This window comes from Oncorhynchus mykiss, chromosome 19 (genome assembly GCF_057628025.1).
Source record: "Oncorhynchus mykiss isolate SJ-2025 chromosome 19, ASM5762802v1, whole genome shotgun sequence".
NCBI classification, from domain to species: Eukaryota; Metazoa; Chordata; class Actinopteri; order Salmoniformes; family Salmonidae; genus Oncorhynchus; species Oncorhynchus mykiss.
In genome coordinates, this window is record NC_143040.1 from 41,711,446 (window position 1) to 41,729,948 (window position 18,503).

Sequence of the window (18,503 nt, forward strand, 5' to 3'; positions counted from 1 at the left end):
GGACTCTGTGGCCATTGTAATTACAACAACTTTGGAGGATTTGGCACCTTGGTTATAAAGCTCTGTACCTACATCAGACAGGCATCATGCAGTCACCATGTTGTGCAAACAAGTAATCGACACCACCTTGAATATAGGCCTTCAATAACCCTCAATATTCTGTTTATCTGCTATAATGTTGGAACTGATTATGATGACTTTCACTTAGATCTGTAAAAATGCTGTATGCTCTAGTTCAGTTGTACAAAATATGGCTTCTTCACTCTTTTGATGTTCAATGAACATAAACGTGATTGGTGGTGATGATGCGAGTGGCGGGACAAACAACCAATAAAAGATTATTCACTCAAGCCACCCCCGCCCCCCCCGCCCCCACCCCCACCCCAAACGTTTCCTTGTCTGTGAACAACTAGAGCTGATCAAACTTGTCGTCAACACCGTGTCGGTCCGCCGGAGAAGTGGGGCAGTCCGCGGACTTTTTGTATATTTCTCCCGCGTATTATCGTTTCAACGATACACAACCGAACCGGTAAACCTCTCTTGGATTCTTCCTCTTGTTTGCAACATTGTTATCCGGTGGTTTGAACATTGGCGTTTTTATTGATAATATCAGAAATAGATTGTCAGTCATTGAGCACATTTTCATGTGGTTGGAATAGCTTCACTTTTGTGTGTGAGACTGACTGGGAAGCATGTGTCATTAACAAAGGCTGGAGTTCCTCTTAAATTGTCGTCAATTTTTACAATATTCGGGTCATTGCCCTTTGTTTATTGGCTATGTTTGCTGTTAACTTTTATGTAATAAGTCTTTCTGGCCTTTTTCCCTCTTTTTTTGAAAGTCAAGAGGACCGATCAAGAGAAGATAAAGAAAGATGCCGCTTCTCCACAGAAAGCCTTTCGTCAGACAGAAGTCCCCAGCGGACCTAAAACCAGATGAAGAAGTATTCCTTTGCAAAGTCACGCATGAAATCTTCAGGACTTATGAGTACGTGAAGTCCAAACGAGTAACTTAATTACAATTTCAGAATCATTATAGAAAAGCACTATCAAATATTGTCTCAACTCGAGTGAGAAAAGTTACACCGAAGTGACAGCAAACGTTAGGTAACGTTACTTAGCTAAAGTCAACTGCAATGTTGGAAGCGCGACAAAGTACTTACTATTATAAACTAGTTTGAATATCTTTAATGTATTGTCTGACTGGCACCTACTCAACTAGCCATCAGATGAAATGGGTCAGAACTGCAATTTATATCCAGTTCGGTTGTTATTTGTTAAGCGTAACGTTAGCTAGCTAACTAAATCATTGCTAACTAGCTAGCCAAGCGGCTACTAGTGTTGAAGCGAGTAGCTAACGTTACCTCTACCAGCCGAGCTAACCAAGTATTTAGTTGGGCCTGCTAGCCGGCTGGAAGCTAGCGCTGCAAACTATTAAACTTGAGTCGACTTTAATTTGAGTTCAGGTTGTTATTGCCACAATGTATTGTAATATCTGTCGAATAACATGTTGATGTAGTTAACCAATCTTGTTGAAAGTTATGGGACGGTTCTCTGCTCACATAAATCGAAGGATGAGAGCAAATCTGCTCCTCGCAACTTTTCTGTCTCAGTTAGCGTGAGAAACGTGGTCGGGGCTATTGTTGTGTGATTGTTTATTGTAGCTAGCTAATTATGAATCAAAATGCTAACTGTTATATAGTTGATAGTGAATATTTTGGGGGGCAAATTGTTACCCATTGACGACGACACATTTTTGACTTACCAACGAATAACAAACTCAGACAAAAAAAGGTAAACAATGGCACCCAGATCCATATATTGGCCATGGTGGATTTTATTGCAGATTTAGCACAGTGATGGACATCTTAGTTTTGTTTATTATTTAAAAACTATTTAGAAGATGGGAGTATTTTATATTGTTTTTTGTTTAAAGTATTTTTGAGGTATGGTGTCTTTGGAATTGTGTTTACTCATGTGACAGATTTATCAACATGACTAAAGAAACTTCAGGTTTTTCAAGATCCTATCTTTGTGCAGAGACCTTGGAAAAGCCTCAAGTTTACAGTATACAGAGATAAGCAAGGCATAAATTGTATGCAACAATGTATTCAACGGTGATCTGGGGAGCATGGGTTTTCCTGGTCTCCAGTGATTGTGTGGGCAACAATATTTTGCCTCTGTCCAGAACACAAATTTAGCAAGTTAACACTTTCATTTCATGCTGTCACACATTAGGGCCCTGGTTGAAAGTAGTACACCAGTGGAGGCTGGTGGGAGGAGCTATAAGAGGACAGGCTCATTGTAATGGTTGGAATGGAATCAAAGGAACGGTATCAAACACATTGCACTGAAGGAAACCACATGTTGACTCCGTTCCATTAATACCATTCCAGCCATTACAGTGAGCCTGTCCTCCTATAGCTCCTCCCACCAGCCTCCACAGTAGTACACATTAGGGAATATGCAATGACCTGAACCACCCTGTCTCCCCACAGTGAGTTCTTTGAGAGGACCATCTTGTGCAACAGCTTGGTGTGGAGCTGTGCGGTGACAGGCAAGCCTGGCCTGACCTACCTGGAAGCCTTGGAGAGTGAGAAGAGGGGCCGTCGTAGCCTGCAGAGCTTCCCCTCAGCCTTGGTGGTCCCCTTGCTGCACCTCACAGCACTCACATACCGTACCCGGCTCCACGAGATCTGTGATGATGTGTATTCTTATGCCAGGGAGAGGTTTTTTCCTGGGGAGATCGTGGATGTTGTGAACCGTTCCGGTACCAGGTAAAGTGTTGATTTATCCATATGACCTCACCTAGCATCATCAGCTTTACTTTACTGTACTCTGTGTTCTTAGTCACACCAGTGTCAGGTAGTGATTTTATCCATATGATGATCTTACCTACCCTCATCACAAGTGTTGTTGGTTTTATCCATATGACCTCACCTAGCATCTTCAGTTTTACTTTATTTTACACATATGACCTCATCCAGTGTCATCAGTTTCACTTTTCTCCATTTGGTTTTAAATCATCTTCTTGAAAGAGTTCAATGCCTTTTACTGTCTCTCCTTACGAGCCACTGATGATTTCCCTATTTAGCCGAAGGAGTATTCACTAAATGTTTTATGTTCACTAATATTACCTCTGTGACAGTAGATTCCAGCTCTTTGACAGTGGAATCATGTGCTCTGTAATAAACAGATACATTGTTTTGTCAACATGGTTGAGTTGGCCATGAGCTGTTTGGAGATGGGCACCAGAGGAGAACTGATGGACTGGGTGTGGTCCAATGACTTCTGTGTCCCTCAGTCATATCTGCCAGCGTTGTCTGTACAATACCCACAGGTCATGCTTATTTAGCAAGGCTCCCAAAACTCTAACCATTAACCCTCATACCACCAGTCTGTAATCCTTTGGCTGTTAGGTTATAGAATCTACTGAGCATCTGGATTAAATCACTATAAAGGGCCCTCTTCTGTATTCTGAGAGGAGATCAGTCAGCCATCATGAGCTGACCTTGCTATTTGGAGATAACACCACAGTAGTGAGTGGGTGGAGCTAAGGCGAGTGCTGTGGTTGGCTAAGCCAGCACAAGGAGTTGTCCCAGACATCACCTCATCACGGCTTGGCTGTAGGCAGCGCAGAGAGCCACCCAGACAAGAAGAAACATGGACCCACAGCAGGGGAGGAGGGAGGGAGAAGGCGTAGGGGAAGCAGGCGCATGCAGGGACAATTGCCATGTGGCTTCTGGCTGGGATGGGCTCTGAGGGATTTACTCAGCCAACATGCTCTTGTCAGTTGTTTCTGACTTGAGTGCTTAGCCTGATGTGCTTAAGTTAAATGCCTGTAAGCAGGTTCAGTGTTTCAGGCCTCGTTTTTCAGTTAGGCCAGTGGATTAGGTATTAGTGAGGGCATGTCTCAAGTTACAAATACTCTTGTTAAAGTTTGGTCATCTACCAATGACTATTCTTTCAATTATAATACCATGATTATTGTTATAAGTACAGTTACTAATAGTTACTATACTTATTTCATTCAAGATTGGATTTTTTTTTTGTTGATCACCACTGATAAATCGGTTGACAGATTTATTATCGGCCGATAATAAATCTAACAAATATTTGTATCAGGCTTTATTCCACCGGTAAAGCACCAATATTATGTACATAGAATGAACAAATGCGTGTGCTAATTTGTCATTTTTTAAATGTTCAATGGCTGCCTGAAGACGGCGCTCAACGAGCTCCTCATTGAACATCATTCATTCTGTAAGTCACAACGTAAGAGAGTGGGCATAGTGATTAGACTGTGAGCAGCTTGCCAGCGACATTATATTTGAATAAGTAATTCATCAAAAGTACGCTCAAGCAAGCAGTCCTGTCCTCAACACATGCTCAATTGGTTAACGTTAGCAGGCTAGCTAACCGTAGTTAGGCTCTATTTAGCCAGCAAGGTAGTTAGCGTAGCTAGCTAGCAAGCAATCTGTGCTGCTTATGTGTGACCCTGGACTGGCGCCAAAGTCAACATTGACTCATCCTTCATACAAACAATAGGCCCAGACAGTAACAGTATTATTTTAGTGGGCTTATTTAGTTGACACAGATATTACCGTTCGGGCCATGTGTTTTATTCATGATGAGAAGATTAGCTAAATTGGAAAGTGTGACTAAAACCAGTACGGCGAGCATTTCTTTAATGTTTTGTCATCAGCGCATGCCATTTGCAGTTGAAATGTATAGCCGATATGTTTTGTATTGAGTAAGTGTAGTTTACATTAGGGTTTAAGTAAGAACATTTTTGTAATTAACAGCTAGCGTGTGCTTGTCATATCAGACAGTGCATTGTGATCACAAGTCAGAGATTGTTGACCAATCGCGTTCACATTATCATGTTGCGTCATGCGGTTGCTACGGTAATCGTCATGCAATCTCTTCTTGAAGTCATGGGTGAGTCAAAACCTGCCCATTTTCATCTGCTGCGATTCCAGAGCTATACAATATGACAGAACAAGCTAATTATCTGACATTTCTGAAAATATTTGTAAAGTTGTACTTGTTAATGAAATTCATGGTAATGTTGTGTTTTTGAGCTAGCGTCCCATTTACACCCATACACTCTGTGAAGAAGAGCTCTCCTTGTCAGAGTTGCCCAGAATGCACTGCATGGTCCATTGACGATGCATTAGAAACGTACACATTGGGTGTTAATACGATTCCAGTGACGTTTCCCCATCTCCTCAAAAGTATCTCTGAACAACCTCTCCTTGCGAGATTACTATAGTGTTTCTATGGTAGCCTAGTGGTTAGAGCGTTGGTCCAGTAACCGAAAGGTTGCGAGATCGAATCCCCGAGCTGACAAGGTAAAAATCTGTCGTTCTGTCCCTGAACAAGGCAGTTAACCAACTGTTCCTAGGCCATCATTGAAAATAAGAATTTGTTCTTAATAACTTCTTATGGCTCGGGGGCAGTATTTTGACATCTGGATGAGAAGCGTGCCCAAAGTAAACTGCCTGTTACTCAGGCCCAGAAGCAAGGATATGCATATAATTGGTAGATTTAAATAGAAAACACTCAAACTTTTCCAAAACTGTTAGAATAATGTATGTGAGTATAACATAACTGATATGGCAGGTGAAAATCTGAGGAAAATCCATCCAGGAAGTGTTTTTTTTTTGATGTGGGTAGTTTTCAATTGAATGCCTCAAGTATCTAATGGGTTAGGACCCAGATTGCAGTTCCTATGGCTTCCACTAGATGTCAACAGTCTTTAGACATTGTTCAGGCTTGTTTTCTGAAGAATTAGACCTTTCTGTCAGTGGACTGTAGAATAATGCAGTGCTGGTTTGCGTGCGTGACCGAGTGCGTGCCCTTCGTTGTTTTCCCTTTCTATTGAATACGCTATTGTCCGGTTTAAATATGATAAATTATTTAGACAATGACAACCTGAAGATTAATTATAAACATCGTTTGACATGTTTCGACAAACTTTACCGGTACTATTAGGATGTATTCGTCTGCATGTTTTGACCGCCTTTGAGCCAGTGGATTACTGAACAAAATGAGCCAACAAGAGTTTTTGGGATATAAAGAGGGACTTTATCGAACAAAACAAACATTTCTTGTGTAGCTTTTTTCTGCATTTTGTTACGTTACAGCCTTACTCTAAAATGGATTAGATTAAAAGTTTTCATCGTCAATCTACACACAATACCCCATAATGACGAAGTTAAGCATTTTTTGTTGTTGTAAAAAACTAAGTATTCAGACCCTTTGCTATCAGACTCAGACTTCAGGTGCATCCCGTTTCCATTGATCATCCTTGAGACGTTTCTAGTTCTCCTGTGAATTCAATTGATTGGACATGATTTGGAAAGGCACGCACCTGTCTATGTAAGGTCCCACAGTTGACCGTGCATGTCAGAGCAAAAACCAAGCAGTGAGGGCATAGGAATTGTCCGTAGATCTCCCAGACAGGATTGTCAAGGCACATATCTGGGGATGGGTACCAAAAATGTTTTGCAGCATTGAAGGTCCCAAAGAACACAGTGGCCTCCATCATTCTTAAATGAAAGAAGTTTGGAACCACGAAGACTCTTCCTAGAGCTGGCCATCCGGCCAAACTGAGCAGTCATGGGAGAAGGGCCTTGGTCAGGGAAACCCGATGGTCACTGTCAGAGCTCTAGAGTTCCTCTGTGGAGAATGTTGTCCTTCTGGAAGGTTCTCATCTCTGCAGCATGCCACCAATCAGGTCTTGATGGTAGACTTGTTAGGCGGGAAGCCACTTCTCAGCACGCTTGAAGTTTGCTTAAAGGCACATAAAAGACTCTCAGACCGAAAGAAACAAGATTCTCTGGTCCGATGAAACCAAGATTGAACTCTTTGGCCTGAATGCCAAGCGTCTCATCTAGAAGAAACCTGGCGCCACCCCTATGTTGACGCATGGTGGTGGCAGCATCATGCTGTGGAGATGTTTTTCAGAGACTGGGAGACTAGTCAGGATTAAGGGAAAGATAAACAGGGCAAAGTTCAGAGAGATCCTTGAATGAAAACCTCAGACTGGGGCAAAGACTGAATAAAATGGTGCCGGAGAAGATGGCAGATGTTTTACTTGCCCCCAGCCGATAATTGTTTTATGTTGGCTTATTTGCATTAAACTTATTTTTTTACTTATTTTGCACATGATGTTGCCACTACCGTCTCTTATGACCGAAAATAACTTCTAGACATTAGGACTGCAATTACTCACCACGGACTAGCAGAATCCTCATTTTTCTTTTACAACTCTGGCGCGAAGGATACGCTGCTTCCTCGGGAACAAGCCCCGGTCCCTGTGATCTGCGGAGAAAGAGGGGCCGAAGGTCTGGCTGCCTTCTGAGAATTCACAGGTGATCAAATAAACTACTACTTCACTCCATTCTGCTAGCAAATGTGCAATCTTTGGACAATAAAATAAACGAGTTATGCGGAAGATTGAACTACCAACGGGACACTAAAAACTTGAACATCTTATGCTTCACGGAGTTGTGGCTGGACGACGACAATATCAACATACAGCTAGCTGGCTGGTTATACGATGTACCAGCAGGATAAAACAGCAGCGTTTGGTAACACAAGGGGTGGTGTTCTATGTATTTTTGTAAATAGCAGCTTATGCACGATATCTAAGGAAGTCTCAAGCTATTGCTCGCCTGAGGTAGAGTATCTCATGATAAACTATAGACCACACTACCTGCTAAGAGTTTCTGTTTTCTTCGTAGCTGTTTAAGTACCACCACAGTCAGAGGCTGGCACTAAGACAGCATTGAATGAGCTGTATTCCGCCATAAGCAAACAAGGAAACGTTCACCCAGAGGCAGCGCGCCTAGTAGACAGGGACTTTAATGCAGGAAAACTTAAATCCGTTTTACCTCATTTCTAGCAGCATGTTATGCGTGTAACCAGAGGGGAAAAAAACTCCAGACCACATCTACTCCACACAGAGACAAAGCTCTTTTAAATTTGTCAAGTCTGACCATAATTCTATCTTCCTGCTTACAAGCAAAAAATTAAAGCAGGACACAAGTGACTAGATCAATAAAAAAGTGGTCAGATGCTAAGCTACAGGACTGTTTTGCTAGCGCAGACTGGAATATGTTCCGGGATTCCTCCAATGGCTTTGAGGAGTAGACCAAATCAGTCATTGGCCTCATCAATAAGTGCATTGACGTCGTCCCCACAGTGACCGTATGTACATACCCCAAACAGAAGCCATTAATTACTACTTCTATGCTCGCTTTGAGGCAAATAACACTGAAACATGCATGAGAGTACCAGCTGTTCCGGACGACTGTGTGATCACGATCTCCACAGAATAAGACATCAGCATTCACAATGCTGCAGGGCCAGACGGATTACCAGGACGGTCAGGGCATGCTCGCAGTACACAACTGGAAGTGTCTTCACTGACATTTTCATCCTCTCCCTGTCCGAGTTTGTAATACCAACATGTTTTAAGCAGACCACCATAGTCCCTGTGCCCAAGAACACTAAGGTAACCTGCCTAAATGACTACCGACACGTAGCACTCACGTCTGTAGCCATGAAGTGCTTTGAAAGGCTGGTCATGGCTCACATCAACACCATCATCCCAGAAACCCTAGACCTACTCCAATTTTTTACCTCCCCAGCAGATCCACAGATGATGCAATCCCCATTGCACTCCACACTGCCCTTTCCCATCTGGACAAAAGGAACACCTATGTGAGAATGTTGTTCATTGACTACAGCTCAGCGTTCGACACCATAGTGCCCTCTAAGCTCATCACTAAGCTAAGGACCCTGAGACCTAACACCTCCTAATGAAAACTGGATCCTGGACTTCCTGAAGGGCCGCCCCCAGGTGTTAAGAGTAGGTAACAACACATCCGCCACACTGATCCTCAACGCAGGGGCCCCTCGGGTGCGTGGTCAGTCCCCTACTGTACTCCCTGTTCACTCATGACTGCATGACTCCAACACCATTCATTTTGCAGATTTCACAATTGGTAGGCCTGATCACCGACAATGACAAGACTGCCTGTAGGGAGGTCAGAGACCTGGCCATGTGGTGCCAGGACAACAACCTCTCCCTCAACGTGATCAAGACAAAGGAGGTGATTGTGGTCTAAAGGAAAAAGAGGACTGAGCACGCCTCATTCTCATCGACGGGGCTGCAGTGGAGCAGGTTGAGAGCTTCAAGTTCCTTGGTGTCCATATCACCAACAAACTGACATGATCCAAGCACACCAAGACAGTTGTGAAGAGGCCTCAAACACCTTTCCCCCTCAGGAGACTGAAAAGAATTGGCATGGGTCCTCAGATCCTCAAAAGATTTACAGCTGCACCATCGAGAGCATCCTAACTGATTGCGTCGCTGCCTGGTATGGCAACTGCTCGGCCTCCGACCGCAAGACTACAGAGGGTCGTGCGAATGGTCCAGTACATCACTATGGCCAAGCTTCCTGACATCCAGGTCCTCTATACCAGGCGATTTCAGAGGAAGGCTCTAAAAGTTGTTGAAGACTCTAGCTGCCCCCAGCCATAGTGTTCTCTCTGCTACCGCGCGGCAAGCGCTACAGTAGCGCTAAGTCAAGGTCCAAGAGGCTTCTAAACAGCTAGTACCCCAAAGCCATAAGATTCCTGAACATCTAGTCAAATGGTTACCCAGAGTATTTGCAGTGCCCCCTCACCCTCTCTTTACACCACTGCTTCTCTCTGTTTTATTCTATGCATAGTCACTGTAATAACTCTACCTACATGTACATACTACCTCAAATAACCGGTGCCCCCTCACATTGACTGTATCGGTACCCCCACTGTATATAGTCTCGCTATTGTTATTTTACTGCTGCTCCTTAATTACTTGTTACTTTTACCTCTTCTTATCTGTATTTTTTAAAACTGCATTGTTGGTTAGGGGCTTGTAAGTAAGCATTTCACTGTATTTGGTGCATGTGACTAATAAAATTTGATTTGAGGCTGTAATCGCTGTCACAGGTGCTTCAACGAAGTACTGAGTGAAGGGTCTGAATACTTATGTAAATGTATTTCAGTGTTATATTTTGAATAAATGTTAAATTCCAAACTGGTTTTGCTTTGTCATTGTGGGGTGTTGTGTGTAGATTGGGGGGAACTATCTATTTTAGAATTAGACTGTGGATAAGTCTGGGTCTGAATATGTGCTGTATATCGGTAATCAGTGACTTTTGCCTCCCCAAAAGCTGTTATCAAACCTCAAAATCCCATATTGGTTCGGCTCTAGTGTTTTCCATTCCATTAAATGTGTTTGGGATCTTTCCTACAGGCAGCCGTGTGAAATCCTGGATGTACAGTCTCCCCACCATTCCAACAAGCCGGCCAATGGGCACTCCAAACTTCAGATGGACGGGGACTCCATAGTCATCAGTGACAGTGACGAGGATATCCCCAAATCAAAGGCCAATGGGTCAGTCCGTAAGATTCGCAATTCAAAGCTGCCTCTGAAATGTCACCTATTCCCCATATAGTGCACTACTTCTGACCAGAGACCCCCAACCCTGGTCAAAAGTAGTGCACTATGTAGGGATTAGGGCGCCGTTGTGAATGCACACAGTCTTTATCCATGTCCATTTTGGCTTTGATAAAAACCTTTTTGGCTCTTCTCCCCTTATGTCTAAAGGAAGAAGAAGAAATCTGTCAACCCTTCTGTGTTCAAGTACAAAGTGCAGCCCATCAAGGAAGGCAGTGAGGCCATATTCACAAAGGCTGGTCAGATGAGGTGAGTCGTGAGACAATACATTTGCCTTCCTGCTAAGCAGCTTATATTGTTATTCAACAGTCAATCCCCCAGTTCTTTTTAAATATAACTAAGCGTTATACCTTCTCTACGCACTTATTTTAGCCGTAAGAAGAACACGTTTTCACGGGACAGATTAAAGTTGCTGCTCAAACAGCACTGTGAACCACAGAATGGAGTCATCATGCTCAAGGTATGATTTAACTCTAGAGTTTTAATGAAATGCCAGTTGGTGTTCCTTTTTAAAGCAAAAACCATTTAACATGTGGAAAACAGGATTGTCTTGTCACGTTAATTTGAATCCAGTAACTGTCATTTTTCTCTATAGTGTTGCTTACTGTTTCTTGTTTGTTTCACCCTTAGGCATCAACTGTTTCTAAGTACAAGTTGTCAGAACAGCACTTCTCCCAGTTCTTCCCTGACGAGCCCCCTGTGTTTGTCTTTAGTCCCCCTCCTAAAGGGCGGGGCAAACCCAAGAATGTTTCTTCTCCTGGAGAGGTGAGGATTGACAATGTCTTCATCCCAAATGGCCCTATGGGCAGGCCTTGGTCAACAGTTCTGCACTGTATAGGGAATAGGGTGCCGTTTGGGACACATGCCATATGTAGAACTGTTGTCAAGCATTACTCAGTGAAGATATAACCATTTTATTACATTGTAATGATAACTGTTATACATTTTGGACTTCCATAATGGTTTTCTCCAGGAGACTTGTTCGTAAAGACCTCTATGATTTGTAAAGCTTCTCAAGACTCAATAGCATTTTCATAATTTCCTTTAGATGGGATACAACTTACTGAAAGCAGCAGAGAAGCTTCGTCTGATGCAGCAGAAAGAGGAGATGGCTACGGGTGAGTCCAGTATATTATAGTAGATAATAGTTAGCATGTAAGTGCAAAAATTGGTGCACTGTTGTCATGTAAGTTCTAATGAGACCGTCCCAAGATATGTATGAATGATCCCACAATTTGGCTGCCATGTGTACAGTGCATTCGGAAAGTTTTCAGACTCCTGGACTTTTTCCACATTTTGTTACAGCCTTATTCTAAAATGTATTAAATATTTTTTGCCACCTCACCAATCTACTCACAATAACCCATAATGACAAAGCAAAGACAGGTTTTTAGAAATCTTTGGTAATGTATTTGTTTCTTTTTAAAAATTACCTTATTTACATAAGTATTCAGACCCTTTGCTATGAGACTCAAACTTGAGCTCAGGTGCATGCTGTTTCTATTGATCATCATTGAGATGTTTCTACAACTTGATTGTAGTCCACCTGTGGTAAATTCAATTGATTCGACATGATATGGAAAGGCACACCTGTGTTTTTAAGATCCCACAGCTGACATTGCATGGCAAAGCACAACCAAGCCACAAGGTCGAAAGAATTGTCCATAGAGCTCAGAGACAGTTTTGTGTCGTGGCACAGATCTGGGGAAAGGTACCAAAACATTTCTGCCACATTGAAGGTCTCCAAGAACACAGTGGCCTCTATTTTTCTTAAATGGAAGAAGTTTGGAACCGCCAAGACTCTTTCTAGAGCTGGCTGCTCAGCCAAACTCAGCAATCGGGGAGAAGGTCCTTGGTCAGGGAGGTGAACCCCAAGAACCCGATGGTCACTCTGACAGAGCTCCAGTGTTTCTCTGTGGAGATGGGAGAACCTTGCAGAAGGACAACCATCTCTGCAGCACTCCACCAATTAGGCCTTTATGCTAGTGGCCAGCCGGAAGCCACTCCTCATTAAAAGGCACATGACCGCCTGCTTGGATTTTACTGAAAGGTACCTGAAGGACTCTCAAACAATGAGAAACAATATTCTCTGGTCTGATGAAGCCAAGATTGAAGTATTTTGCCTGAATGCCAAGCTTCACATCTGGAGGTAACCTGGCACCATCCCTACGGGTAAGCATTGTGGTGGTAGCCTCATGCTGTGGGGATGTTTTTCAGCGACAGGGACTAGGAAACTAGTCAGCATCGAGGGAAAGATAAATGGAGCAAATTTGAGGTCCTTGATGAAAACCTGCTCGAGAGCAAACAGGAGCTCAGACTGGGGTGAAGGTTAACCTTCCAACAGGACAACGACCCTAAGCACACAGCCAAAACAACGCAGGAGTGGCTTCGGGACACGTCTCAATGTCCTTGAGTGGCCCAGCCAGAGCCCAGACTTGAACATCTCTGGAGAGATCTAAAAATAGCTGTGCAGCGACACTCCCCATCCAACCTGACAGAGCTTGACAGGATCTGCAGAGAAGAATGGGAGAAACTCCCCAAATACATGTTTGCTAAGCATATAGCGTAATACCAAAGAAGACTTGAGGCTGTAGTCGCTGTCAAAGGTGCTTCAACAAAGTACTGAGTAAAGGGTCTGAATACTTATGTAAATGTGATATTTCCGTTTATTTATTTTTTATACATTTACAAAAACTTCAGAACCTGTTTTTGCTTTGTCATTTTGGGGTGTTGTGTGTAGCTTGATTAGGGGGGAAAAATATTTAATCTGTTTTAGAATAAGGCTAATGTAACAATGAATACTGGGTTCTGAATACTTTCCGAATGCACTGTATCTATATATCCAGAATAGTCCAGAACCGTCACATTAAATCAATATGTTTTAGTTACAACAATACCTATTTTGCTCAGCTCATGAAAAGGCCAAGCTGAAGAGGGAGAAAGAAGATAATCTGGAAGCCAAAAAGAAAGAGAAGGAGGACAAAGAAAAGAAGAGGGAAGAGATGAAGAAGATGTTTGAAGAGGAGAAGCAGAGGAGGAAAGTGGAGAAGGAAAAAGTGAGTTGATATGAGGAACTTTTCTTTGGATCAATTTCATTGTTTAATTTACATTTGATTTGTACACCACACAACTTCTCATGTCTCATTTTACTTAATATAGGTTATACTGTATATATCATTATACTGTATTGCAGGAGAGGGAGAAGCTGAAGGAGGAAAAGAAGCAATATGCAGAGCGACTGAAGATATGGAGCAAACCCAGAGAAGACTTGGAGTGTGAAGACCTGAAGGTGAGCAGCCCCAGAACATCCTTAGCTTGTCTTTATTTGGCCTCATCCTCGATAGTTGAAACATGTTTACATTTTCTATTAAATACAATAGTTGTATTTTCCTGGGCCCAGAGCTGTTTGTGCTGTATATCCAGTTCATATCGGCAGTATAAGTTAGCTATACAGCACAAACGCACCTGGGACCAATGTTCCCTCAATTTTTCAGCACTGAGCAAATTTCAGCTCTGCTGAGTGCAAATTCAGATTTTGGTGCAACTGCCAGCGCGCCGTTACTGTGAACACTGAGGCTGTACCCGTTTGAAATTAGTTTCAGACAGTGGTCCAGTAGGTTACTGTGGCAATTTGATTGTAATGTAGGCCTACCAGTGGCCTACCATCAAAAACAATATAGAAAAGGCATCCCTTAACATTTTAACATGGAAATAGCTGTTCTATCATTCAGCCTACAGTAGCAGTCAATGTGTGATGTTCAATGTAGGCCTACATTCCATGAGAATTTTGAACAAAACATGCAGAGCTTGACCTGTTTATCCACTTGTCCTTCAGACAAGCACAATGACAATGTTTTATGTAAGAAACTACTTTACAAAATACAATGCATTATTACAGAGAATCATATTATTTATGCTACCCTTTCCATATTGGTAACTTGGCTTATTCAAGCCTGTCTCAAAATACAATACTGCCCCTTTAAGACAAAAAACTCTTAACCTGACTCGCTTTTCCAAGACTTCTAGAAATGTACATGTTTTGTGCTCTTGTTGGAAGCAATCACTCCCCCCATTGCTGACTACAAAAAATATATAACTGGGCTAAGAAGTCACTAACTAGCAAAGCATATGAACAAATGTGCGCGTATGACTACTCTCGCTTTGATCTCAAACCAAGCGCATCTACTGACCACTCATGCTTTAAACACAGTCCAGTTGAAATAGCTTGTTAGAAGCTTATGGGTTCGTAGCTTCATCCCCGTAGCGTGCACACCCACAAACACCAATTGATTAATGGACTGCTGAATGCGCACTACTTTTCAAAAGTTTGGGGTCACTTAGAAATTTTCTTGTTTTTTAAAGAAAAGCACATTTTTCTTCCATTTACAATAACATCATTGATCAGAAAGTGTAGACATTGTTAATGTTGTAATTGACTATTGTAGCTGGGAACAGCTGATTTCTAATGGAATATCTACATAGGCGTACAGAGGCCCATTATCAGCAACCATCACTCCTGTGTTCCAGTGGCACTTTGTTAGCTAATAAGTTTCATTTTAAAGGGCTGATCATTAGAAAACCCTTTTGCAATTTTTAGCACAGCTGAAAATTATTGTTCTGATTAAAGAAGCCATAAAACTGGCCTTTAGACTAGTTGAGTATCTGGAGCATCAGCATTTGTGGGTTTGATTTCAAGCTCAAAATGGCCAGAAACAAAGACCTTTCTTCTGAAATTCGTCAGTCTATTCTTGTTCTGAGAAATGAAGGCTATTCCATGCGAGAAATTGCTGAAGATCTCGTACAACGCTGTGTACTACTCCCTTCACAGAACAGCTCAAACTGTCTCTAACCAGAATAGAAAGAGTGGGAGGCCCTGGTGCACATCTGAGCAAGAGGACCAGTGGCCTACCATCAACATTAGTGTCTAGTTTGAGAAACAGACGCCTCACAAGTCCTCAACTGGCATCTTCATTAAATAGCATCCGCAAAACATCAGTATCAACAGTGAAGAGGCCACTCTGGGATGCTGGCCTTCTAGGCAGAGTTCCTCTGTCCAGTGTCTGTGTTATTTTGCCCATCTTAATCTTTTCTTTTTATTGGCCAGTCTGAGATATGGCTTTTTCTTTGCAGCTCTGCCTTGAAGGGCAGCATCCCATAGTCATCTCTTCACTGAGAGATCTTGCTGTAATAAAGAGATTCTCAGCTTTTTTTCCTTCTCTGCTCCAGAAAGCAATTGCTGCAGGCTCTAGTTTTGTCTAATCTTGATTATTGTCCAGGCTTGTGGTCAAGTGCTGCAAGGAAATACCTAGTTAAGCTGCAGCAGACCCAGAACAGAGCGGCACGTTTTGCTCTTCATTGTAATCAGAGGGCTGATATAAATACTATGCATGCCAGTCTCTCTTGGCTAAGAGTTGAGGAGAGACTGACTGCATCGCTGCTTTTTATAAGAAACAATGTGTTGACAATCCCAAATTGTTTGCGTAGTCAAACCCTAACCTAACCCTAACTTACACACAGCTCTGACACACACACTTATCTCACCTTACATTCCACCAGGGGTCTTTTTTACAGTCCCCAAATCCAGAACCAATTCAAGGTGTACGGTATTTTTTAGAGCCCTTATTGCATGGAGCTTCCTTCCATCTCATATTGCTCAAATAAACAGCAAACCTGGTTTCAAAAAACAGATAAAGCAACACCTGTTTTGTGTTGACCCCAGGAAGAGTAGCTGCTGCTTTTGCAATAGCTAATGGGATCCTAATACAATACCAAATGGCAATAGTCTTTTTGCATATAGGCCTACTACAGCTCTGATTGGTTATGCCGTACCGGTCTGTGTAGAGTACAGTTTGAGTCTTGCATGTCATTGCAATAGAATCCTGCTCTGACTCGTTCTGCTTACAATAATGTCTTAGTTCGTTTTGCATACCAAGTACTGTACGTTGCATTAAAAGTGGCTAATATTGCATCGATTTGATCACAATTCCCACAGTAAAGAGACTGAGTTTCCCCCGTTAGTTAACACTATCAATCTCGTGCTTTTCTGCGCGGGCTGATATTTATTCTGCATGGCAGTCCTGGGGAGATACGCACACTGCTTAGTGGGAACATTGTCTGGGACCATGCTAGTTATTAGGGGGTTGGGACACAATTAAGTTTAGGAAACATTGTCCTAAATGTTCTCTAAATTGGTATGTGGGATTGACTGAATGGTATAACCATTATTGTCAAATGACTTGTTCTCAATGAATTACTAGTTAAGTAAAGAATATTTAGGCTTCTGGCTCACTCTCCTTTATGGCTTCATGTCCAGAATCTCCCAGCCCCGGTCCCAGTGAAGACCCGTCTGCATGCAGAGCTATTTGGAGACGCCCTCATGGTACTGGAATTCCTCAAAGCTTTTGGAGAGCTCTTTGACTTGAAGGATGAGTTTCCAGAAGGCATCACACTCGGTGAGAAACACTGGCAAAACCTATTTTTAGTCACCGGTCCTGCACCTTTTAGTTTTATCACCCATGTTTGCTTTTTGAGTATAGTTTGTCAATGCTTGTGTGAAAGTACACTGGTACAGTGACTGTCTGGTTGTGTGTGAAGAGTTTTCTGACTGTGGGGCCCTTGTCTCTGTGTTCCAGAGGTGCTGGAGGAGGCCCTAGTAGGGTCGGACCCTGAGGGGCCGCTGTGTGAGCTGCTCTTCTTCTTCCTGTCGGCCATATTCCAGGCCCTGGCTGAGGAGCAGGAGGAGGTGGCCCGCGACCAGGTGGCTGAGGCGGACGCCAAAGGTAGGGATAGAAACGGACCTCGACAACGCTTGTTTAGTATCAACTAGTAAACCCATTGTGATTGTTCACCAAATAGACTTTGGATGTTATCAATGGTGACATTTCATCCAGGATGTAGGATTGACTGACTTTTAGCATCATGGTGAAATCTTAGTTTTCATTGAGGGAAATCGTCTTCCTTGTTGGCAGATCTGAGTGAGGCCCTGGATGATGATGCGGACCCCACCCAGTCAGCCATCAGTGCTGTGGCTTCTCTGGCTGCTGCCTGGCCTCAGCTGCACCAAGGTGAGAGAAGGACAACAGTCTTTAATATAGTCAATGTTCATATATAACTATTTGAGCATTTTTTTTCTTTTGTACTGAGAGCCTGACTACTGCAGTGGCTCCCAAACTGGGGGGGAGATGAGGGGTCGGTATGGGCGGGGACAACGATAACTGTCTGGCTTTAAACTTACTCTTGGAAGTTGTAATAGTAGAATGCAGAAAGTGCAATTTCTCAATTGGGTAGTGTATCAGTTCCTCTTGTCTTAGAGCTATTTATAACTTGCCAGAAATGTCCAGATCAACTAGCTCATGTCAGCCTTTGTTTTAGATTTTTTTTAGCCCATAGATAATGTAATTTTTAATTCTGAAATATCACGTGAATACACATTAGACATTGCAAATGTATTGCATGAAAATAAGCTTGAAACCTGCAAGATTCTCTCCACCAACAAGAGGGGTGTGAACAGTTTGTTATGAACCGTGTTTGTGCCCATAGAAATAGACATGGCGCGCGCAGGATGTTCCCCAATGCTGTGAGGGGGAGCCGAGTGATAAAGTTTGGGAACCCCTGCTCTACTGCACATGACTTGGGTCTCCATAGGATGCAGTCTTTAACCTTATACACTAGTATAAACAATAACTATACAGTACATGACTCTGTCGGTGTCTGTAGGCTGCAGTCTGAAGCAGTTGGACCTGGACAGCTGTACTCTGTCAGAGATCCTGAGGCTGCACATCCTGGCATCGGGGGCCGACTGTAACTCTGCAAACTCCAAGTTCCGCTACCAGAAACAGGGAGGCTTCGGCTCTACAGACGACCCCTGTGTTGAGCTGAGACTGGCCAACCCGGCTCTGATCAAGAGGCTTTCCTGCACTGCTGTCTATGACCTGCTGCCAGGTGAGACTGATAGACACACCGATTGAAGCCACATGACTTGGGGTAA

General features: G+C 42.9%; 1 protein-coding gene across 4 annotated transcripts in view; it reads left to right on the plus strand.

Moving 5' to 3' along the window:
* Nucleotides 1-379: 379 nt before the first annotated feature.
* baz1a (bromodomain adjacent to zinc finger domain, 1A) overlaps nt 380-18,503 on the plus strand; it is a 53,267-nt gene continuing 35,143 nt past the window's right edge. For all 4 annotated transcript variants that reach the window (XM_036954665.2, XM_036954666.2, XM_021573960.3 and 1 more), the window contains exons 1-14: nt 380-529; nt 840-985; nt 2,496-2,774; nt 10,313-10,453; nt 10,667-10,765; nt 10,889-10,976; nt 11,147-11,281; nt 11,565-11,634; nt 13,427-13,572; nt 13,710-13,805; nt 16,830-16,968; nt 17,149-17,295; nt 17,485-17,580; nt 18,233-18,457. In XM_036954665.2, coding sequence (XP_036810560.2) covers nt 873-985; nt 2,496-2,774; nt 10,313-10,453; nt 10,667-10,765; nt 10,889-10,976; nt 11,147-11,281; nt 11,565-11,634; nt 13,427-13,572; nt 13,710-13,805; nt 16,830-16,968; nt 17,149-17,295; nt 17,485-17,580; nt 18,233-18,457 — 1,774 coding nt within the window. In that variant the 5' untranslated portion in view covers nt 380-529; nt 840-872. The remainder of the gene's footprint in view (nt 530-839; nt 986-2,495; nt 2,775-10,312; nt 10,454-10,666; nt 10,766-10,888; nt 10,977-11,146; nt 11,282-11,564; nt 11,635-13,426; nt 13,573-13,709; nt 13,806-16,829; nt 16,969-17,148; nt 17,296-17,484; nt 17,581-18,232; nt 18,458-18,503) is intronic.